This window comes from Suricata suricatta, chromosome 17, assembly GCF_006229205.1.
Source record: "Suricata suricatta isolate VVHF042 chromosome 17, meerkat_22Aug2017_6uvM2_HiC, whole genome shotgun sequence".
NCBI classification, from domain to species: Eukaryota; Metazoa; Chordata; class Mammalia; order Carnivora; family Herpestidae; genus Suricata; species Suricata suricatta.
The window spans coordinates 23,027,261-23,047,169 of NC_043716.1; the positions used below are offsets into that span (position 1 = coordinate 23,027,261).

Below are 19,909 nucleotides of genomic sequence, written 5' to 3' on the forward strand. Positions count from 1 at the left end.
ATCCATATGGTCCATAGGGCAGAAACCATAAGGGAGAGATCTTTCATTCATATACTTTAATATGAAAAATAATCAGGACCTTCCCATTTCTTCTCTATATTATAGATATAATTTTCTAACAGAAAATGTCCTTTTTTTCTAGTGATAAAAAGCAGTGTAAGCTTATTGTAGAAAAATTCTGAACACTGCAGAAATACACAGACCAGAAAGTAAATGTGTTTTCTATTCCTTACACCCAGCAACAAACATGTGGAGAAGCAGCTGTGTACTGTTTCAGAGCTTCTTACTTTTTAATGGAACTTACATGAGAGCATTCTCATGGCAAAAAATTGGACCAGAACAGAAGTATAGAAAACAAAACATGGAGCGTCTCCCATAGCCCTTCCCTCCTGCCATTCCTTTTCCCAGAGGTAAACATTGTAAATATTATGATGTATGGTCTTTCCAAACATTTCCTTAAGCACTGTAACATTTACATACATACGTATACATATATGCCTGTTTCATCTTTATTTTAAAAACATAAGTAGATTGTGTTACAAGCACTGTTTCTTTTTCCAGTTAACAAAATAACCTGGAAATCCATGATGGCATCATCAATTTTTTAAAGTGTCACTTTTTTTTTCTATCATATGTATCTATTTAGTCAAAAGGTAGACTCTAGTATAGTATTTTATAGCCTACTCTTTCCACCAAGCATTATGTTAATACCTACGGCACCACTTTATCCTTTAACAGCTGTTTATAATTTCACTGTGATTTATTTAACTAGTTGCTTATTGGTCATTTAGTTTCTTATTTTCCTCCATTATAAACCATGTTGCAACAAAGATTTTTATTTTGCTTTGTATTTACTATTTATGTATTTATTCTTTTACTGAAGTATAGTTGATACACAATGTAAATATTTTTTAAAATTTTTTTATGTTCTTTATTTATTTTTGAGAGACAGAGACAGACAGTGGGAACAGGGGAGGGTCAGAGAGAGAGGGAGATACAGAATCTGAAGCAGGCTCCAGGCTCTGGGCTGTCAGCACAGAGCCCAATGCAGGGCTCGAACCCACGAACGTGAGATCATGACCTGAGCCGAAGCTGGACACTCAACCGACTGAGCCACGCAAGTGCCCCAACAATGTAAAGATTCTTGATGCAAATATACTTGCCCACTTGCTATTTCCTTAGGTCAATTCCTAGAAGTAGATTTTCCTGGGTCAACAGGTAAGTATACATTTAAAATTTTGAAACCTATTGCCAAGTGGCCCTCCAAAATGATTTTTGCTAATTACATTCCTGACAACGGTAAATGAGTGTTTCCTCATACCATCAACACTGGGGGTTACCAATCTTTTAATGTTTTATAGTAAGGAAAACAACATACCATTTTATTTGCATTTAAAAAAATTCTGACTGTGGGGGAGGAAGCCATAAGCAGGGGAGGGGCAGAGAGAGAGGGAGAGAGAACCCCAAGCAGGTTCTGCACTGTTACCACAGAGCCCAACTCGGGCTCGATCTCATGATCCCACGAGATCATGACCTGAGCTGAGATCAAAAATGGCATGCTTAACCAATGGGGACACCCCTGTGCCCCTAATTTGCATTTCTTTGATTAATGAGGTTGACGGTCTTTACATTTTTTTGGCCATTTGAGATTTTTTTTTAATGTTTTCTAAGTTTGCTTGTGGACATGCTTTGCCCATTATTTTTACTGGGATATTCTTAGACGCTTCTAAAAACTCTTTACATAGTATTTTACATAGTAAAGAAAAATGTCATATTTTGAACTTTTTCTTGCCAGTTTGTCATTTACTTACCACTCTGTTTCAATATCTTTTTCTTTTTTTATTAAATTTTTATGTTTTATTTATTATTGAGACAGAGAAACAGAGAATGAGTGGGGGAGGGGCAGAGAGAGAGGGAGATGCAGAATCTGAAGCAGGCTCCAGGCTCTGAGCTGTCAGCACAGAGCCTGATGTGGGGATTGAACCCACAAACTGCGAGATCATGACCTGAGCCGAAGTCAGATGCTTAACCGACTGAGCCACCCAGGCACCCCTTTAATATCTTTTTCAATGTGACTTAAGGTTGTCAGATCTATAAATATTTCTCCTCATAATTTTTGGCCTTGGTATCATGCTTACAAAGTCCTTCTCTACCTCAAAATCATAAAAAATTATCTATTCATATATGCACACCCAGAATGACATATCTGTAACTTAGCATAACCAAATTATTCATATTATAGTCATTTTAGTGACATGGAAATGCTCACAGTATACATTCACTGATACTGATATTTTAACAATTATGAAAGTTTCCCATCCCTCCGTGATATTTTGTTGTACAAAGTAAGAGACAAAGCAGTACAGTAGTAGATCACCTACTGGCCCTGAGAGTTTGGATACTAGACACAGAGATAACTAATACCCAGTTACGCTATCCATAGTTAATCTGGCTTATTCAGACTATGGAGCATGAGCAGTTATGTGGATAAATGCCTCCTTATCCCTGGGAAACACAATGGGGAATGGAGTGCACTGCGGTAAAAACACACGCTCAGTTCTCCGGCTGTAAGACTTCTACTAAATTCCTTGTAAAGGGGGATCAACAAGCTGGAAAACAGTGCTAATAATAAGCAATCAGTCCACAAGGAACAACCATTTCCCCCCACCAATACTGAACGCCAGAAGGACTATTACCCAAAAATGTTCCTAACTCCTTCTCCCTTGCTTGCTCTACCTGAAGGAGCAACATCACACAGTTCTATCCAATGAGATATAAGAATAAGTTTGGAGGGGATTCTGGGGAAGCTTTTCCTTTTCTTTTTTTCTTTCTTCTTTTTTTTTCTTTTCTTTTACTTTTCTGATAAAAGAAAGTAGGTAATTCTGACACCACTTCTTTCCTCTCTTCTTCCTGCCCTGAACATGTCTGATGGATGAAAGTGCAGCCGCCATCTTGGGACCACAAGAGGAAGACTCAGAGATACTGGCCCTTGTATCATTAAGAAGGAAAATCACTGGCAGTACTTGCATGCTATCCCTACAATTTTTCTGTCAAAAAAAAAAAACTCTCATTTGCTTAGGCCTCCGTAGGCAGGTTTTGAGTTTCTTACAGACCAAGTCCAATATAATCCTAAATAACAGAGCCATTTTCAAGTAATCTTTGACTAACACATGGTAGCAATCCTCAGATATTTTAAGTGAATTAGTAAGATTTAAGAAAACTAAGCGCCCCTGAGATAATAGGTGATTCATGAAAAATACTAACTAAGAAGGACAAAAAGTTGATTTTTGATCTAGTAGTAGTACTATATTCAAAAGATGGCACTAATATTTAAACTGAGTTTCACTTTATGCCTGGGGGAATAATGTTTCCTTAAATGGATTTGTTTTAGTTTTAAACATCTAGTTTCCCTTTCCTTTGATATAATTTTTCATGTTGTCTTGACAGGAATTTTAAGTTGCATTCAATTTACTCTATAATTTTTAAAAAACTGACTGGATCCAGAAATAAGTGGAAATAAACAAACAAAAACCCCCAGCCAGCCAGAGAAATACATTCACTTGTAAAGCACAGCAGCATGTGAAGTCACAAGGTTCTGACTATCAATGAATTCAGAACCCTTCATAAGGTCTTCTGTGTGTGGGGTCCTGAACAGGACCAAACAAAAAATAAATAATCATTGTGTTCACCTAAACTTGCAGATCTACTACTTTTTAGCCCAGGAGGGAAAATCTGATATGGTTTAGTAGCAAACAACATTCTCAAATAAAAAGGTTAAATATACTTTGAGAAATAAAGCTGGCAGACTGTTAAATATTTACCCTAGAACTAGTAATTTTACTTGGTAAAGGTTTGTGTTCACAAATATCTACCACAGCATTATTTACAATAATTAAAAATAATTGGCCAACAATTAGTGAATGGCTAAATAAGTAACATAAAAATACTATAGTCACTTTAGTGACATGAAAATGCTCACAGTATACAAAATATTTAAAGAAAAAATTAACAACATGATTTTAGTTATATTCTAAAGAAAAGTAAGTATATACCCAAAGGGAACTCAGAAAGACTAAAAGGAGGGGTGCCTGGCCAGTTCAGTCAGTGGAGCATGTTACTCTTAATCTTGGGGTCATGAGCTCAAGCCCCACTTAGGGTAGAGAGATTACTTATAAATAAATAAAATAAGGTAAAATAAAATAAAATAAAATAAAATAAAATGTTTAGGAACAAAAATACTGAAAGGACATATTCAGAGATGCTACAGTGGCTCTCTTCCGAATATGTATCTATTTACATACAGACATTTCCTAGCTCCCTATGCTGAGAGAACCTAGGAACAGGTGACAATGGACACCCTTAGCACATAGATCTTGGTTTCTAAATACCACAATCCACAAAAAATAATCAGGGCACTTGGAGAAAGACAAACTCCAGGCTGGAACAGGAAAAGTATAAGATAAGCCTAGAACATTCTGTTGTCAAAAAGTAAGAATGTACTCAGGGAATGGGGATATTTCAAAAGGGTACAAGCCAGCTTGAAAGGGCTTCATTAATGTTGGACAATTTCAAATCAAAATAAATAATGATAGTAACAGATAGTTTACTGAATAAAACAAGAAAGCAGGAGTTCATATTGATATAAAGGAGTGGCCAATAAATTAATGAGAAGGGATATGGCTAAATAAGTAATATTATAAACATTATGGTATAGCAAAATGCCAACTAATAAATATAGAGGGAATTATTCTTTAAAAAATGTCTACTTATTAACAGTAATATTATGAGGATACATTTCTATCTTGTTTCAGTTTCATAAAATAATCAAGTACTTCTTTTGTAAAAATACTAAAAAAAAAATCCTCAACAGCAGTCTGAACAAACACAACTTAATACACATGTCTAGAGCAGTTTCAAGAGCCATTTTAAAATGGAGAGCATATGTACAAAACCCCCGAACACACAGAGCAAGTTCAGGTGCTGTCCTGACCCGTCTGTCTGTCCTAGAGTAAAGCCCACATGGACTAGGCAAATGGCTAAAATTAAAAACAAAATAGCAAAAGCAAACAAAAGCCCACCAGAGGTAGCACTGATATTTACAAAAATTTTGTTTTGGTTTTATAGTAATTATGGGGTGAGGAGATGTGACAAGGACCCTTGCTATGATGCCAATGACAAATGGTTAACTGATAAGAAATGGAGAGGGCGACAGGCTGTAGAACAGGTCAATATCAGGCTGTCATGGAGCCATTTGAGACACATAATTAATCTATTACTCACCTAGCATCATCATTCATTGTAGTTTGGTCAATAGGTGCCATGAAGTTCAGCAGCTTGCTGAGGACATGAAACCTAAATAAAGCAGGAAACAAACAGGCAGCAACATTAGTAACTATTAACCTAGAAAAGGAAACACATTCTATGAGCTAACAAACTCCAGAACTGATCCCAGGAACATTTGGCTCCAGAGTGGAATAGGGAACAAGTCATTGGCACATACTAATCACAACTGTGTTCCCTCTAGTTCTTTAATATTATAGGAGAAAAGTCTGATAAAAGCACATTGTAAATGACAGTAGTTCAACAGATTCATTTACATCATAATCCCAAAAAAGAGTAGACACACACTTGTGCTCTTGAGCAATATACTAATCCTCAAACATTACTCCAGAAGACAACAAAGACTTGAGTACCTCGTTTTCTTCCTCTAAGTATATCTTCATCATTTTCAGTGTCACTACTAGTAGGTAGCAGTGTACAACACCACCCACGTTACAGGGACCCACCACCACCATCACTCACTAGCACTCGTTCCCTGAGTCAGAGAAGGTTTCACTAGATCCAGTCTTTCATTTCCCCCATCCTTAAATGAAGGATTACTTCTGAGTACATCCCAGGTTTGAGCCCTAGATCTTCAAGTCGTGGTGTTATGGAAATTTAAGTAGCATCACTTCCATTTTCCACCAACAGAAATAAAAGGCATTTTAATTTTTTTAATGTTTTATTTATCCTGTACAGAGTGAGAGACAAAGTGTGAGCAGGGGAAGCGGGGGAGAGGGGGAGACACAGCATTCGTAGCAGGCTCCAGACTGAGTTGTCAGCACAGAGCCTGACAAGGGCCTCCATCTCAGGAACCGTGAGATCATGACCTGAGCCAAAGTCAGATGCTTAACTGACTGAGCTACCCAGGTGCCCCCAGAAAGGGTGTTTTTGTATGGACTGCATTGAGTTCCTCCAGTGAAAAGAGCTTAACAACTATATGACCTTCTATAGACCAAATTATACTGAAGAGAATTAAAAGGAGTAGCACTTTCTGTTCATTGTAAGGGGCTGTATATGACAATAGGCATATTATAAAATTCTAACCAAAATACTCTACTTAGGGGCACCTGGGTGGCTCAGTTGGTTGAGCGTCTGACTTCGGCTCAGGTCATGATTCTAGGGTTGAGGAGTTCAAGCCCCGCATGGGGCTCTGTGCTGACAGCTTGGGGCCTGGAGCCTGCTTCTGATTCTTTTGCTGTCTGCATTATGCTTTTTTCCACCCAACCTTGCCATATTCTATTCTTTTCCATAGTTCCAGAATATTCCATTGTCAGTATATAAATTTAATCATCTATTGATGGGCATTAAAAAAATGTTTATTTATTATTGAGACAGAGAGAAACAGAACATGAGTGGGGGAGAGGCCGAGACAGAGGGAGACACAGAATCTGAAGCAGGCTCTAGGTTCTGAGCTGTCAGCACAGAGCTCGATGCGGGGCTTGAACCCATGAACCGTGAGATCATGACCTGAGTCGAAGTCTGACACTTAACTGATGAAGCCACCCAGGTGCCCCTGACGGGCATTTATATAGACTGCCCCCCTTTAAAAATCATACTAAACAGTGCTAAAGTGAAAATTCTTATACATAAATTATTATATATTCACATATTTCTTTCAGACAAATTTTGAGATGTGAAATTGCTGGTGAATCAAAAGGTATATATATTGAAAGTTGAAACATAGAACCAAAATACCCTACTAAAGGTTATGTTAATATGAGACTATAACCATTCACATAAAGCAGAAGTACTATTAATAAACGCATTTTAATGTCTTTAGGCATTGCCAAACTTTGGTGTCCATCTGAAAACATGAGTACCATTCTTGGCTATATCCAAAGAGAGGTTTAATTCACTCTCTGGACAAAGACTATGAGCTCTACAACTATGAGTTGTGTTGTCCAATCCAGCAGTCACTGGTCACACTTAAGCCCTTGAAATGTGGCTAGTCTGACTGCAGCAAATGTGTCAAAATGAAAAGTGCAGCATATTTTAAAGACATGAGATGAAAAAAAGGATGTAAAATATACCACTTATAATTTTAAAATAATAAATAGTTGCAATACTCAGTACTAAATATTGAAATATTCAATATTTTTGACATATTGGGTTAAATGAAATATATATTTTTTACTTTTTAAATGTGGCTACTAGAACATTTCACATTACATATATATGTTTTTATTGGATGATACTGCTGTGTGGAATACCTTTACATTTTAACACAGTACATTCAATAACTATTAACAGCATGACGAAAGAGAGACTTTAAGAAGTAATCACATTAAAGACGATTTAGTAATATGTACTTAATGCAATAGATTTCATCTAATCTCAGTGCTGCTGAAGATAGATGCATGTTTTAGTATTAAAAACACCTTTTAACAACCATACCAAGAAAAGACAAATGTAATTTTGCTGTGGAATAACAGACACAGTGAGACATCCTGTTATTAAAGGCCTGAGTTTAATTCATTTACATAAGGAATTCTGATTAGATCATGACTGAATCCACTTATATATAATGCAAATTAAAAGTACTAATCATCAATAATTATAATTATTTTCCCAAACCAAAATATTCCTTGTTATTTTTAATATTTTCTAGCTTCCAACTAACAAGTTGCTATGCCCAGTCTGACAAGGCTGAAGGCCACAGACGTACTATCATTTAAACTGATGTTTTCACAAAGTAATGTTCATCTTTGCTATAACATTTCTGAAAATCTCCTCTCCAACTCACAAATAAAAGAGAAAACTTGCTCTTTACTGGAACCTAGTATCGGTGATGGCAGCTGGGGCACCTACCAGCTCTTATTGAAATTACCAGGTCTAGATTACAAGGTCTAATTTAAGGTTGTTATTTATAATATTCTCATCTGGCCTGGGCCACATGTTTAATCCTTTCGGGCAGAATGCTAATGCAGCCACTGCATCAGTTTGGTACTAGCACAGGCCAGTGTGTCCTGCCCAGAGAAACAGGCCACAGGTTAGAAGCATGAGCTCTGTATTGTCACATTAAAGACGTCAAAGCATTGGTGGCTTAGTTAGCTTAAGCATCCAACTCTTGATTTCAGCTCAGGTCATGATCTCATGGTTTGTGAGATGGAGTCTCTTATCGAGCTCTGCACTGACAGCGTGGAGTCTGCTTGGAATTCTCTCTCCCTCTCTGCCTCTTTCCCACTTTCACACGTGCACACACTCTTTCTCTCAAAATAAAAAATAGATAGCTATAGACAGATAGAAGCATGGGCTCTGCAATCAGACCAATTAGCTCTTATCTGATAATTTGCTACATGTGCTCGCTTCGGCAGCACACATACTGATAATTTGCTACTTATTAGCTCTGTACTGGCTATGTGAGTTACTTACCTTCTCTAAGCACCTTACAGGAATTAGCTCATCTAATCTGATAGCGCTCCAAAGTGTGACTTTTATTAAGATACTTGTTTCACAGATGAGGAAACTGAAGCACAGAGATATAAACTAACTGGCCCAAGGTCTCCAGGTTGGTAAGACGACGACTTGGGTTTCAACCTGACAGTCTAGCTCTAGAGTCTGCGTTTTTTGTTCTCTCTGCACATAAACTGCTTAGCAGTACCTGACAGTGTGAGTATCTAACCATTTCCTTCACTTTCCTGGTCACAGGAAAGCCAGATGAATATGGATGACAAACAATGCAAAACATACGCCTTTTTGAATGTTTTAATTTAATAATTAATTATACTAATTTTAGACTTACAGAAGGATTGCAGGTGTGCCTGGATGGCTCAGTTGGTTAAGCATCTGACTTCGGATCAGGTCACAATCTCAGTTTGTGAGTTTGAGCCCAACATTGGGCTCTCTGCTGTCAGCACAGAGCCTGGTTCAGCAACTCTGTCTCCCCCGCCCCGTCTTTCCCACATGCACTCTCCCTCTCTGTTTCTCAAAAATCAATTTAAAAACATTTATAAAAAAGAAAGATTGCAAAAATAGTAGATAGAGTTCATACCCTCACCCAGCTTCCTCTAATGTTAACAATTTACATAAATATAGTGGAATTATCAAAATCAGGAAATTAACAATGATATAATACTACTACCCAAATTATACAGTTTATTCAAATTTCACCTTTTTTTTTTTTTTTTAAACCAGAGTGTCTTTTTTCATTCCCAGGATCTAATCCAGGAGCCCAAATTGCACATACTTGCAATATCTCCTGAGTCTCCTTCACTCTGTGAGAGTTTCTCAATCTTCCTTTGTTTTTCGATGACTCACTATAGTCTACAGAATAAAGCCCAAATTTTTAGCGTCGCCAAGACCTAGCACTCAGCCATTCATACAGCCTCATCTCCTGCCATTCCCCTATATTCACTTTAAGTTCCTGCCAAAATAAATTACAATTCCCAAAATGGTATGTACACCGTCAAGTTTGTGTTTTTGCAAACGTTATTCTCTTTGGCCTTTCACTGGGCTACCTCTCCTAGTGTGCTCAGTGTGAAGTGTAGAGGGCATCTTACAGGAAGTCTTCCTCAGCAACCGACATCCCCATAGGCAATCGGGCGGCTGCTACACCAAGGATCCGCCACCGCATCCCTGTCTACTTACTGAGGACATGCCCCTTCAGTGCAGAATGGGTCTCACCTGGCACCTCCATATGGCTCCTTTAGCAGGAATCCTTTCTATATTTTAATTAACCACTTCTTATATTTTAATGTTCAGCCCAGTTAAAAAAATTTTTTTATGTTATTTATTTTTGAGAGACAGAGAGAGACAGTGCGAGCAAAGGAGGGGGTCAGAGAGAGAGGGAGACACAGAATCTGAAGCAGGCTCCAGGCTCTGAGCTAGCTGTCAGCACAGAGCCTGATGCAGGGCTCGAACCCACGAACCATGAGATCATGACCTGAGCCGAAGTCGGACGCTTAACTGACTGAGCCACCCAGGCGCCCCTAGCCAAGTTTTAAATAGAATATCTGTCCCCACTTGCCTGTTGCCAGAATACGATTGTCAATGTCTCTGGATTTATGGAGATGTGTGAATCTAAACCACTATCAAAATGCTACAAAACCAGATCTATATACTTGCGACCATACCTCTAATGAACAGTTTAATTAAGTGAGTTTAATAAATTAATATAAGAAAGTACTCAGTTCTCCAACACTCACGCAGACGTCTTACTCTGTGCTATGTTTAGGTTATAACTACTTCTCCTTACCTAGTGAGTGTGTTAATTTTAATTACATAATTGTCCAAAAAACATTTCTGGCTAATGTCTACAAGGAATTACAATAGATAGATAAGGTTCTTACTCTCAAGGGGCACATACATATCGGTACTTGGCCCAATATAAAATTCTTAACAGTAATGTAGACAAGAGATTTTCTCCTCTCTCAATTCTTCTGAAGACAGTATATTTGCAACAGCAATACCAACATGTAAGTACAAAAGAATCCAAAGAAATTAATACTTTTGAATACTTACTACATACCAAATATTTACACATCATTTTTAAAAAGATTTTTTTAATGATTATTTTTGAGAGAGACACCCCTTTATGTGTCATTTTAATCTTCAAACCAAATCTATAAAGTAGGGTTGTTGTTTTTTTTTTTTTAACATTTATCCTTTTTTGAGAGACAGAGAGAGACAGGGCGCGGGCAGAGAGAGACAAACACACAGAGTCCGAAGCAGGCTCCAGGCTCTGAGCTGTCAGCACAGAGCCCAATGTAGGGCTCAAACCCACCAACTGGAGATCATGACCTGAGCCCAAGTTGGATGCTTAACCAACTGAGCCACTCAGGCTTCCCTATAAAGTGGAGATTATTATCTCTACTTAGTAAATGAGAAAAATGAAGTCCAGAGAATAAAGAACAACCAAAATCATACAGCCAGATAAAGCCAGAATTTGAATCCAACTCCCTGGATTCTGGGTTTCCCCCTCTAGAGAACATTTATAGCCTCATAAAGCTGCAGTTTTAAAAGCACAATACTGGAGGAGTGCCTGGATGACTCAGTCAGGTGAGCATCTGACTCTTGATTTCAGCTCAAGTCATAATCTCACAGTCTTCAGATTGAGCCCCACGTTGGGCTACAGGCTGGGTGTGCGGCCTGCTTGGGATTCTCTTTCTCCCTCCACTCTGCCCCTCCCCCACTCACATTCTTGCTTCTCTCAAAAAAGCAGCAAGAAAATAAAAGCACAGTACTGGGAACAAATCTGATCTTAACATTAAAGAGTAAGTTTGGCTCTCTAGTCCATGCTCTTAACCATCCCACTAAAAACAAATCTGGAAAAGTATGAAGACTTGGAAATTCCAACATATTAGTAATTCAATGACAGGGAGGCTCTAAAAAGTATGTGGGATCGGCTGTCTTAACTGTCCTGACACAATGAGTTTAAGATTTTTTTTCTATGCGTACCTCAATTACAAGAAGTTTCTTTGACATGGAGGCTTTGTGGGAATGATCTACATACCGGGCATATAATAGGTATCTGCTCACTAAACACACACACACACACACACACACACACACACACACACACACACACACACACATGACTATAGGGGTTTCCTATAGTCAGATATATGTTTTCTCATAAAAATTTTATTTCTCGGGGCACCTTGCTGGCTCAGTCAGTCGAGCATAAGACTCTTGATCTTGAGGTCATAAGTTTGAGCCTCACTCTAGGTGTAGAGGTTGCTGAAAAATAAAATCTTAAAAAAATTATACTTTTCATCTCATTTAAGCACATTGTTAACATTCTCTGGAATCTTCGTTTGTATCTTCTTCGCACCGTGTATACATGTATGGCATCATGAAAATGAACCAATATAATCCTATACTAAATACGCATCCAAAGTAGAATTGTTACATTGTTCTGGTGAGAAAAATTGAGCCTCAAAAAAAGCCACCAATATTGTTTTAGTTATTTCTCTGATCCTTAAAAGCAGAATCATCAGAAGAAATAGAGAAATGACATAACAGCCTTTAAAATACAATAGATGTAATGTAACATGTGAGAATTTGTTCTAAAAAGTAACTCACCGAAGTTTCCTTCCTTTGCTGGCTTTCCTATCTACTTTCTTGTGGATTTTGCTTCGTAACTTCTGGATTGCAAGCCACTGCCTGGGAAATTCACAAGCAATGTTATGCATCATCACGAACACAAATAGTTATACCTATTGACAAATTGGAATTTTTCTCACTAACAACCCTGAAGAAAGAAATCATCAACCTACATCAAGTTCCTCAAGATAGTCTGGGGCCAAAGCGACTAATCAATTGAAGAGGATCTGTGCAATGGTAAACAAAAACAAATGGCAGCTGGGAAATTCTACAGCGAATTTGGTTAACAATGCTCCTTAGTGTGTAGAGTTGCTGTGACAAGCACTAAATCCAGCAGTCTGCAGGAAAACTCATCACGCCGGGTATAGCTGCTCGGGCCTGCTTTCAACACTTTAGCTGCACGGCATGTTCTATTACTATTATTGCAACTGACATTTGGCCTGAATACATGAATTCTTCAATTTTCCCTTTGTTAATACCCAACTGCTTTTTCTTGCACTTGCCAAATTTTGCTAACTTCTTATAATTATCCACTACTGACACTAGTTTTACAGCCATTTTGTTTATTTAATTTTAATTTCATCTGTAGTATTTAAGACTGTGCCATTAAGAGGTAAGAGTTCTTTCCCCCCATATAGTCTGAAGATGACTTTTACACCTACAAAAAAGTGAACAGTAATCCTTTACTATCAAATATGGAATCAGTCTTCAAACTTCCCAGGTCATCTCAATTTTACAGTTAGTTTGTTTGAATCGGGACCCAAACAATATTCACATATTCTATAGTCCTTTTAGATTAAAAGGAATTAATCTTTCAAATAAAGGATACTGGGCTAAGAAAACCTTCATTGATTCCTCACATGAACAAATTCCTCATATGAACAAATGTGAAAAAAAGGAGAAGCAGGAGCAGCTAGTCATCTTACCTGATTTATACAACGAAAATTCAACATCAGAAAAAAAATAATCTAGGGAAATCCAATTACTGTAATCTTAATATAATCTTAATTACCATAATCTATTTTATTGTAAAGTCAGATAAATGTATAATATAATCACCACTTAAATGCAATTTGCTGTATCACATTAGATTTATAGCGAGCAGCTCTCCATAGCCTTCCAGACGATACCCAAAACATCAACAATATCCTACCCCTAAAACTCAAAGAATGTTTTACTCAAATAAAATTATTTCATCAACACAAATTTCTCGTTGCATTCTCAAAATGCTGCTTTGCCCAGAATCCCATCCTGGCACTTGCAGCTTTTGTTTCCTTTCATGCTTTTGCAAATTATGGCTCATGGCTATTTAAATGTACACTATTCATTAGGTAGCACTCTAAATGCCCTTTTTATTTTCCAACCACAGGAAGAAGCATACACACAAGAGCCTTCCTTCACCACTTTACATTCTACCCTGACATCTGGGTAATGCTGCCACGTTCCATTTCTAATTGTGCCGAGGCTTTCACTGAAGGGGTGAAGGTCTAAATTAGGGCAGACTCAAACAAAGCAGATTCAACTATGAGCAAGGAACCTGTTGTGCACAGTGCCACGTTCTGATGGCTGAGAGCACACATTTGGATGGTTGCTTTTTATCCACTAGTCAGAGATTGATACAGATACAATCACAAATCAGGGAGCAAAGGGCATACAGAGGACTCTGAAAACAAACTCTAAAACACATATAGGTGTTTTATATTCTCCTTCAAACTCCACCTAAGGCAGGGTAGGGTAAACAGGATTTACATCATTTTGTCTCTCTAGCTCTTATTATCTTGCTTACCTTTTATAGTTAGAGGGCCGATCACTGACTTTGAGGCAGAATTAAGCGGACTTGAAGGGAGAAACTATTATATAGGCTACTTGCATGAACAGAAAGCCATTATCTAAATTACCTTCCCATGGCCACCTGGTCATTGGGATCCAAGGAGCTGGTCTTCCGTTCTATGAGTTCTCGAAGGAGCTAGCGGAAAAAGGAAAGCAACTGATTTATTTATCATCTCCCAGCACAATATGACTTTAAAAGGGCATAGTAGGAATTCTGAATGGCACAGTGACAGCCTAAAACTACAATCAATAAGGGACAACCCAGTGGCAAGAACATGACTGAATTCCCATTAACCCTTTCATATTTATATATCTTTAAAAAGGTGGCGATGGCAATAGCAGAGAACAGAAGTCCATTTGGAAGACTTACTGTTCTGCAGTTCATTTCAAATGGATCAATGGGTGTGCAACATTCCCTTCATTGTTTTTATGATTAGTTTTGTCCACCTCATCAATACCGATGCAGAATCTTTAAAAGGTCAGGTGGAAAAGGCTATATGGCAAAGAGGAAAATGCATCAGCTTCTCACCAATAGGATAATGGTACATGGTTAACTTCTGACCTATAACCTCCAGCAGGCAGGAGCCTTTATTACATGTAATTAAAAGTGTGAACTCCATTCTTACTATGAAGCAATTCAACCATTCACGGCCACGCCAATTCTAAGAGGGAAGCTAACGAAAGTCATACGTGTGCACTGCAAATATGGGAGAACCGGTCCCTCGTCCCTTAAAATGAACTCCACGGGACCCTACATTACTCTCCTCCTCCTGGTCCTGGGGAGCCCACTGCATCCAACCCAAGTGTAAACCTATACCTTTCACACAGACTTAAGAATTTGTATTAGATCTTAAAGTCCTAGGTGAAGAGAAGTAATGTTTAAAAATTAAACATTAGGGGTGCCCAGCTGGCTCAGTTGCTAGAGCATGTGACTCTTGATCTCAGGGTCGTGAGTACATGCTGGGCATGTAGCCTGCTTAAAAATTAAGAAAGGTTAAACATTAAGGGAGGACAGTTTTAAATTACTATGAAAAAACTAGATATCATCTCTCTTATACAAGTGCTATGTGCAGGGAAATAGCAACAGAGATTAAAATCCCCAAAATCTCCTGAGAGAAATCTAAGGGAAGACACTAAAATAATCCTGCTAGTCAACTGTTAATAATACAGGTTTGACTTTAAAACGTGTTTCTTCACAAAAAAAGGTGATGATTTTGTAGGTGAGGCATCGTAACAATACAGATATTTCACCAAGTTAAAACAGCTGATGTCTGTGGGAGGGTAGAGGAGGAATAAATTTCTATGAAAGTAGTTCACTCTCTAATTTTCATTTGTTTATGTAAGTAGGCACTGGAAGAAGTAAAACAAATTTATAGAAATGTTCATCTCCATATAAGATGAATCTTTATTGCAAAAGGGAAAAGGATATCTCAATCGCAATTAAAAAACCTCCTGTGATGTTTTTTCATTTGCTTATTTTGGACATTATTACTATAGCAATTACGTTTAAAAATGTGGGGACCAGAGGCCACTGGTTTATTATCACTAGAAAACAGCAAGCTATTTCTCTACCCTGTTTATCTGATTGATTCCCAACATCTTTCTGGCAGCCAATCTATCAGTTTATCTCTCCTACTTCATCACAGTCACTTCTGGCAGCTAAATACAAGATCCAAATCCAGCGTTACACAGACGTACGACACAGTAAACCTATGTAGCACTGCTACTCTGTAAATGGCTGCCCTGAAGGCTCAGCCAAAATGGGCTTCTGGTTCCTAGTCAATATTCTGTCAGAAGCGAGGCTGTGAGGGTAGAAGGGAGAGAGGTTAATAATAAAACCAGAAGAAGGAGAAGAAGAAAAAGAAGAGAAAGAAAGCACGAAGAAAGGAAGGGAAATAATGGAATGACTGCATCTCATTGCCCTTACCTTGTTCCAGCCACAGAAGAGGTTATAACAACTGTTCCTGACTTTCCTAATCATCTCTGATCCCTTGAGACCGAGGCTGTCATGGCCACTGGGAGCAGGGGCTCATGGAAGGCTGCCCCAGCACAACAGGGGCGATCCTCTGGAAGAAAGCCCCATATGCCCTTCCCGAAGGCTGGAAATTGGAGCTGCACCACCAGAGTGGACCCATTACATGTGCAGTGGTCTCTGCAATTCGAACACCACGTTGGTGCAGCATTTACTCTCAAGCACTCTGTGTACCTTCCCTAGTCTGGGCTGCATTTTCACTACCCAAGTGCCCTTCACAGCTATTCTGAGTCATTCATGACAAGTAAGATGATTCTGCTGGTCAGTATGGCCAAGTCTAGTGTTATGGCCAGTCTGGGGTTTCAGAAGATCCTGTTGTGTGCAAGGCAGGAATAAGAAAGTAGCGAGAAAACACAAGTGAACAAATTATTCCCATGGCTCTTGCTATTTCCCACAGCTGACGCAACCACTGGGTTTTAATTTAATTAGGAAAACCGCTTTCGAAGAATCGCTGAAAAATTAAGCTTTAGGAATACTGCTCAAGAATTTAATTTTGCAAATCCTCAGTTCAATTTTTATAGCTTAACTTTATGAATAAACTTTTCCATTAAAATACAGGTTTCTGTTATAGTTATTGGAGCTTATTTCAACAATGACACAATATTTGTAATTTTCTTTGTAACTAGGAAAAATGTAGACATGTGTGAAATATTTTTGTCCCAGTCTGTTTTAATTCCAGAGTCAGCTCACAAAAGCCCGATTGTTTCTCTAGTTCTAGGGGAAAATCACAGATGTCGTTAGGGTTCCAGGTCAGCCCACAAAAACCTATTCAACCCATAACAGCACACATGAGGAATAGTCCTGGTAGTGCTGCGCAGCATCTGATCAGCATGTATAATACTCTGTCTAGGAAAATGCCAGACCAGTTAAAAACGGCAGACTGAACACATTAGTTTATCTCTTCTCCCTTCTCAACCCCTCTGAAAGACAGGAGAGAAATAAAACAAATGTACTAACCCGTGAGAAAGAAGAGAAAGGGAGAGTTAATGAGAGCAGATTTTCATAAATTTTTCAAAGACAGTCAGGAGACGGAAGAGTAAAAGGCAGTTATCACCCACGTGCCCAGAGGGAATAGAGGTGAGGGTGGAACTAATTAGGGCCACAGAATCCCCAGGAGGAGGACGAGTGGCACAGGTGGGAGGGATGGTGCCATGGGGCTCTGACTACCCCACGAGTGACTAACCCCTCCCCCACCCCCTCTCACTTGGAGAAAAGAAGTTTTCTTCTCTAGAAAGAGCGAGCCCCAGAAGCTCCAGATGTAAGGCTACGAGGCACCAAGGCCTGGGATGCGACAGAAGGGAAAGGTGCAAGCCCACCTCGGGGAACTCCTGTCTCGTCCCCTGACCACGCGCACAGGACGCCGGCACGCGGATACAGAACCTCCCAGGCAGGAGAGCGGGGGGGGTCTCTGGGAGAAACTTCGCGGCTGATCCCTCTTCTCCCCAGAAAATCACACTTCCAAGTTCTGCCATTTGAAGAGTATTCCAAACAAAAGGTTTGTTCACAGTATAGCTCAGGCTTCAGAGACACTTGGAATGTCTTACTACTAAATATAAAGAGAGCTAAAGATAACCAGCATCTGAGGAAAGACTCCGGTGTAGACCAAAATACGCAGGAGAAAAGGGGACACAAGAGAGCAATGTGGAAAACAAAAGAAACCTAAGGAAAGAAAAAAAGGAAGAATGGACACCCTCAGATAAGTGGAAGAAGATACACTTCCCTAAGAAAAGGACGCTATGAGAAAAGAGTAAAATAAGAAATTCAACACAAAACAGGAAAAAAATAAATTTCAAAGAAGAACTGGAAGATAAATGTAAAAATCTTTCAGGTATGAAACAAAAAGGCAAAAAGATAACATCTTCCTGCGTATTTGTGTTTTTGGATTATTTTTTCCCCCTTGCTTATATGTAAGATATGTAAGAGAAGAAAAAAAAATTTAGAGGACAATCCAGAATGTCAAACATCTGACTAACAAAGGCTAAGAGAACATAATTAAAGAAACGGTAATGACAATTCCCCAAATCGAAGGACAGGAATGAGCCTACAAAAATCTAGTACAATGAATGAAAAAAGACCTTTCCCAAGACACATCATCATGAAATGTGGAACACTGGAAGTAAAGAGAAGACCCTAAATGCTTACAGAAAAATAGGTCACATACAAAGAGGGTGACCGCATGTCCCAGTTTACCCCAGAGAGTCCTGGTTTATGCCTCTTGTCCCAGTATTCTTTCAGGCTACACCTCAAATGTCCCAGTTTTGACAAATTATATAGTCACTCCACATATTAAGGAATGAAAACTAAACGAGATTAGACATTTCAACAGCAACAGCAGATACAGGAGGACTGCAAAGCAATGCCTTCAATCAAATTCCGAGAAAAATGACTTTCAACCTCAAATTCCACACACAAAGTACTAACCAAGTATGAGAGTTACATGGAGATATTTTCACACATGCAAGAACTCAACACTTTTCTTTCCACACGCTCTTTCACAGGAAGATGTGCTTGAGTAAAGTGGGCGCATAACAGCAAGAAAGGGAAAGACACAAGACGTCAGAAAACAGGTCTAACTCAGGAAAGCAGCAAAGGCAGTTCCCACGACTACTGATGCAGAGGCCCAGAGAGCAACCATTCCAAAAGGAACAGAGTCCAGAGAGTTCTAGAAATAAGGTCTCCAGGGAAAAAAGCAGAGGGAGGGGGGAAATAATAGGTTAGTTTATGTATTCAAGACATTCAGTGTGTGTGGGGTGGAAGTAGGAGATACACAGAACACTAAGCCTATCTTTTAAAAACAGGCATTACTATTCTGGGAAAAAACAAGCGTGTAAGGAAATATAATCATAGTATATGAGAAGATTTATTTAGTCATAATATTGTAAACAATAAATCTTCAAAAAACTGTGACAATAAGTACTTCAGGAAAATGAAGGACAGAAGTGTGAAGGTAGAAAGTACAGAAGGGCTGGGACCACACTATCGTAATGGGAAGTCAAGAGAGGATTTGATAAGTGACTGAAATTGACAAATCAACAGTAGTATACACAGACTATTTAAAATATGCAGGTAATAAAAAACCTAAAGCAGTGGAAGTGTTTGCCCTCCAAACTCCTCAGCACCATAATACTTTACCATTTCTTAAACTGTGGATGACCCAAGACGAATTCATCAATTATTTTAGCAATGTCCAGAGGAAAGGGTATACAGCGGTCCCCTGCCTTAGTCTCGCTTTTAGTTACCTACTGCCAGCTACGGTCTGCAAGCAGAGGAGCCTCGTGCTGGCAGGTCATCAGAAGGCCCACGGTAGCTGATGCTAGGGCACACGCACACCCCATTCACCCCATTCCCACTCATCACACAGGCATCTTATCGTTCCACACCCTCACAAGGAGGGAGAGGACAGTACACTAAGATATTTAAAGAATGGGAGACCCCATTCACATTACTTTTATTACAGTATACTGTTATAATTGTTCTATTTGATTAACTATTATTGCTATTCTCTGACTGTGCCTAACTTATAAACTATACGTTATCACAGGTATGTACGTGCAGGAACAAACACAGCATATTTAGGGTTCAGTACTATCCATGGTTTCAGGCATCCACTGGGAGTTTTGGATCATATCCCCTGTTGATAAAGGGGGACCAGCGTAGGTATTCTGAAAAATCTTGCCAGTT

General features: G+C 38.8%; 1 protein-coding gene across 2 annotated transcripts in view; it reads right to left on the reverse strand.

The window, feature by feature from the left end:
* Positions 1 to 19,909, reverse strand: part of AATF (apoptosis antagonizing transcription factor) — a 98,148-nt gene that overhangs the window by 18,685 nt on the left and 59,554 nt on the right. For both annotated transcript variants that reach the window (XR_003904547.1, XM_029928070.1), the window contains exons 9-11: positions 14,265 to 14,332; positions 12,346 to 12,426; positions 5,281 to 5,352 (exon numbers count right to left, since the gene is read on the reverse strand). Coding sequence is in view for 1 of the 2 variants with exons in the window: in XM_029928070.1 (XP_029783930.1) it covers positions 5,281 to 5,352; positions 12,346 to 12,426; positions 14,265 to 14,332 (221 nt within the window). In the remaining variant the exon portion in view is untranslated. The remainder of the gene's footprint in view (positions 1 to 5,280; positions 5,353 to 12,345; positions 12,427 to 14,264; positions 14,333 to 19,909) is intronic.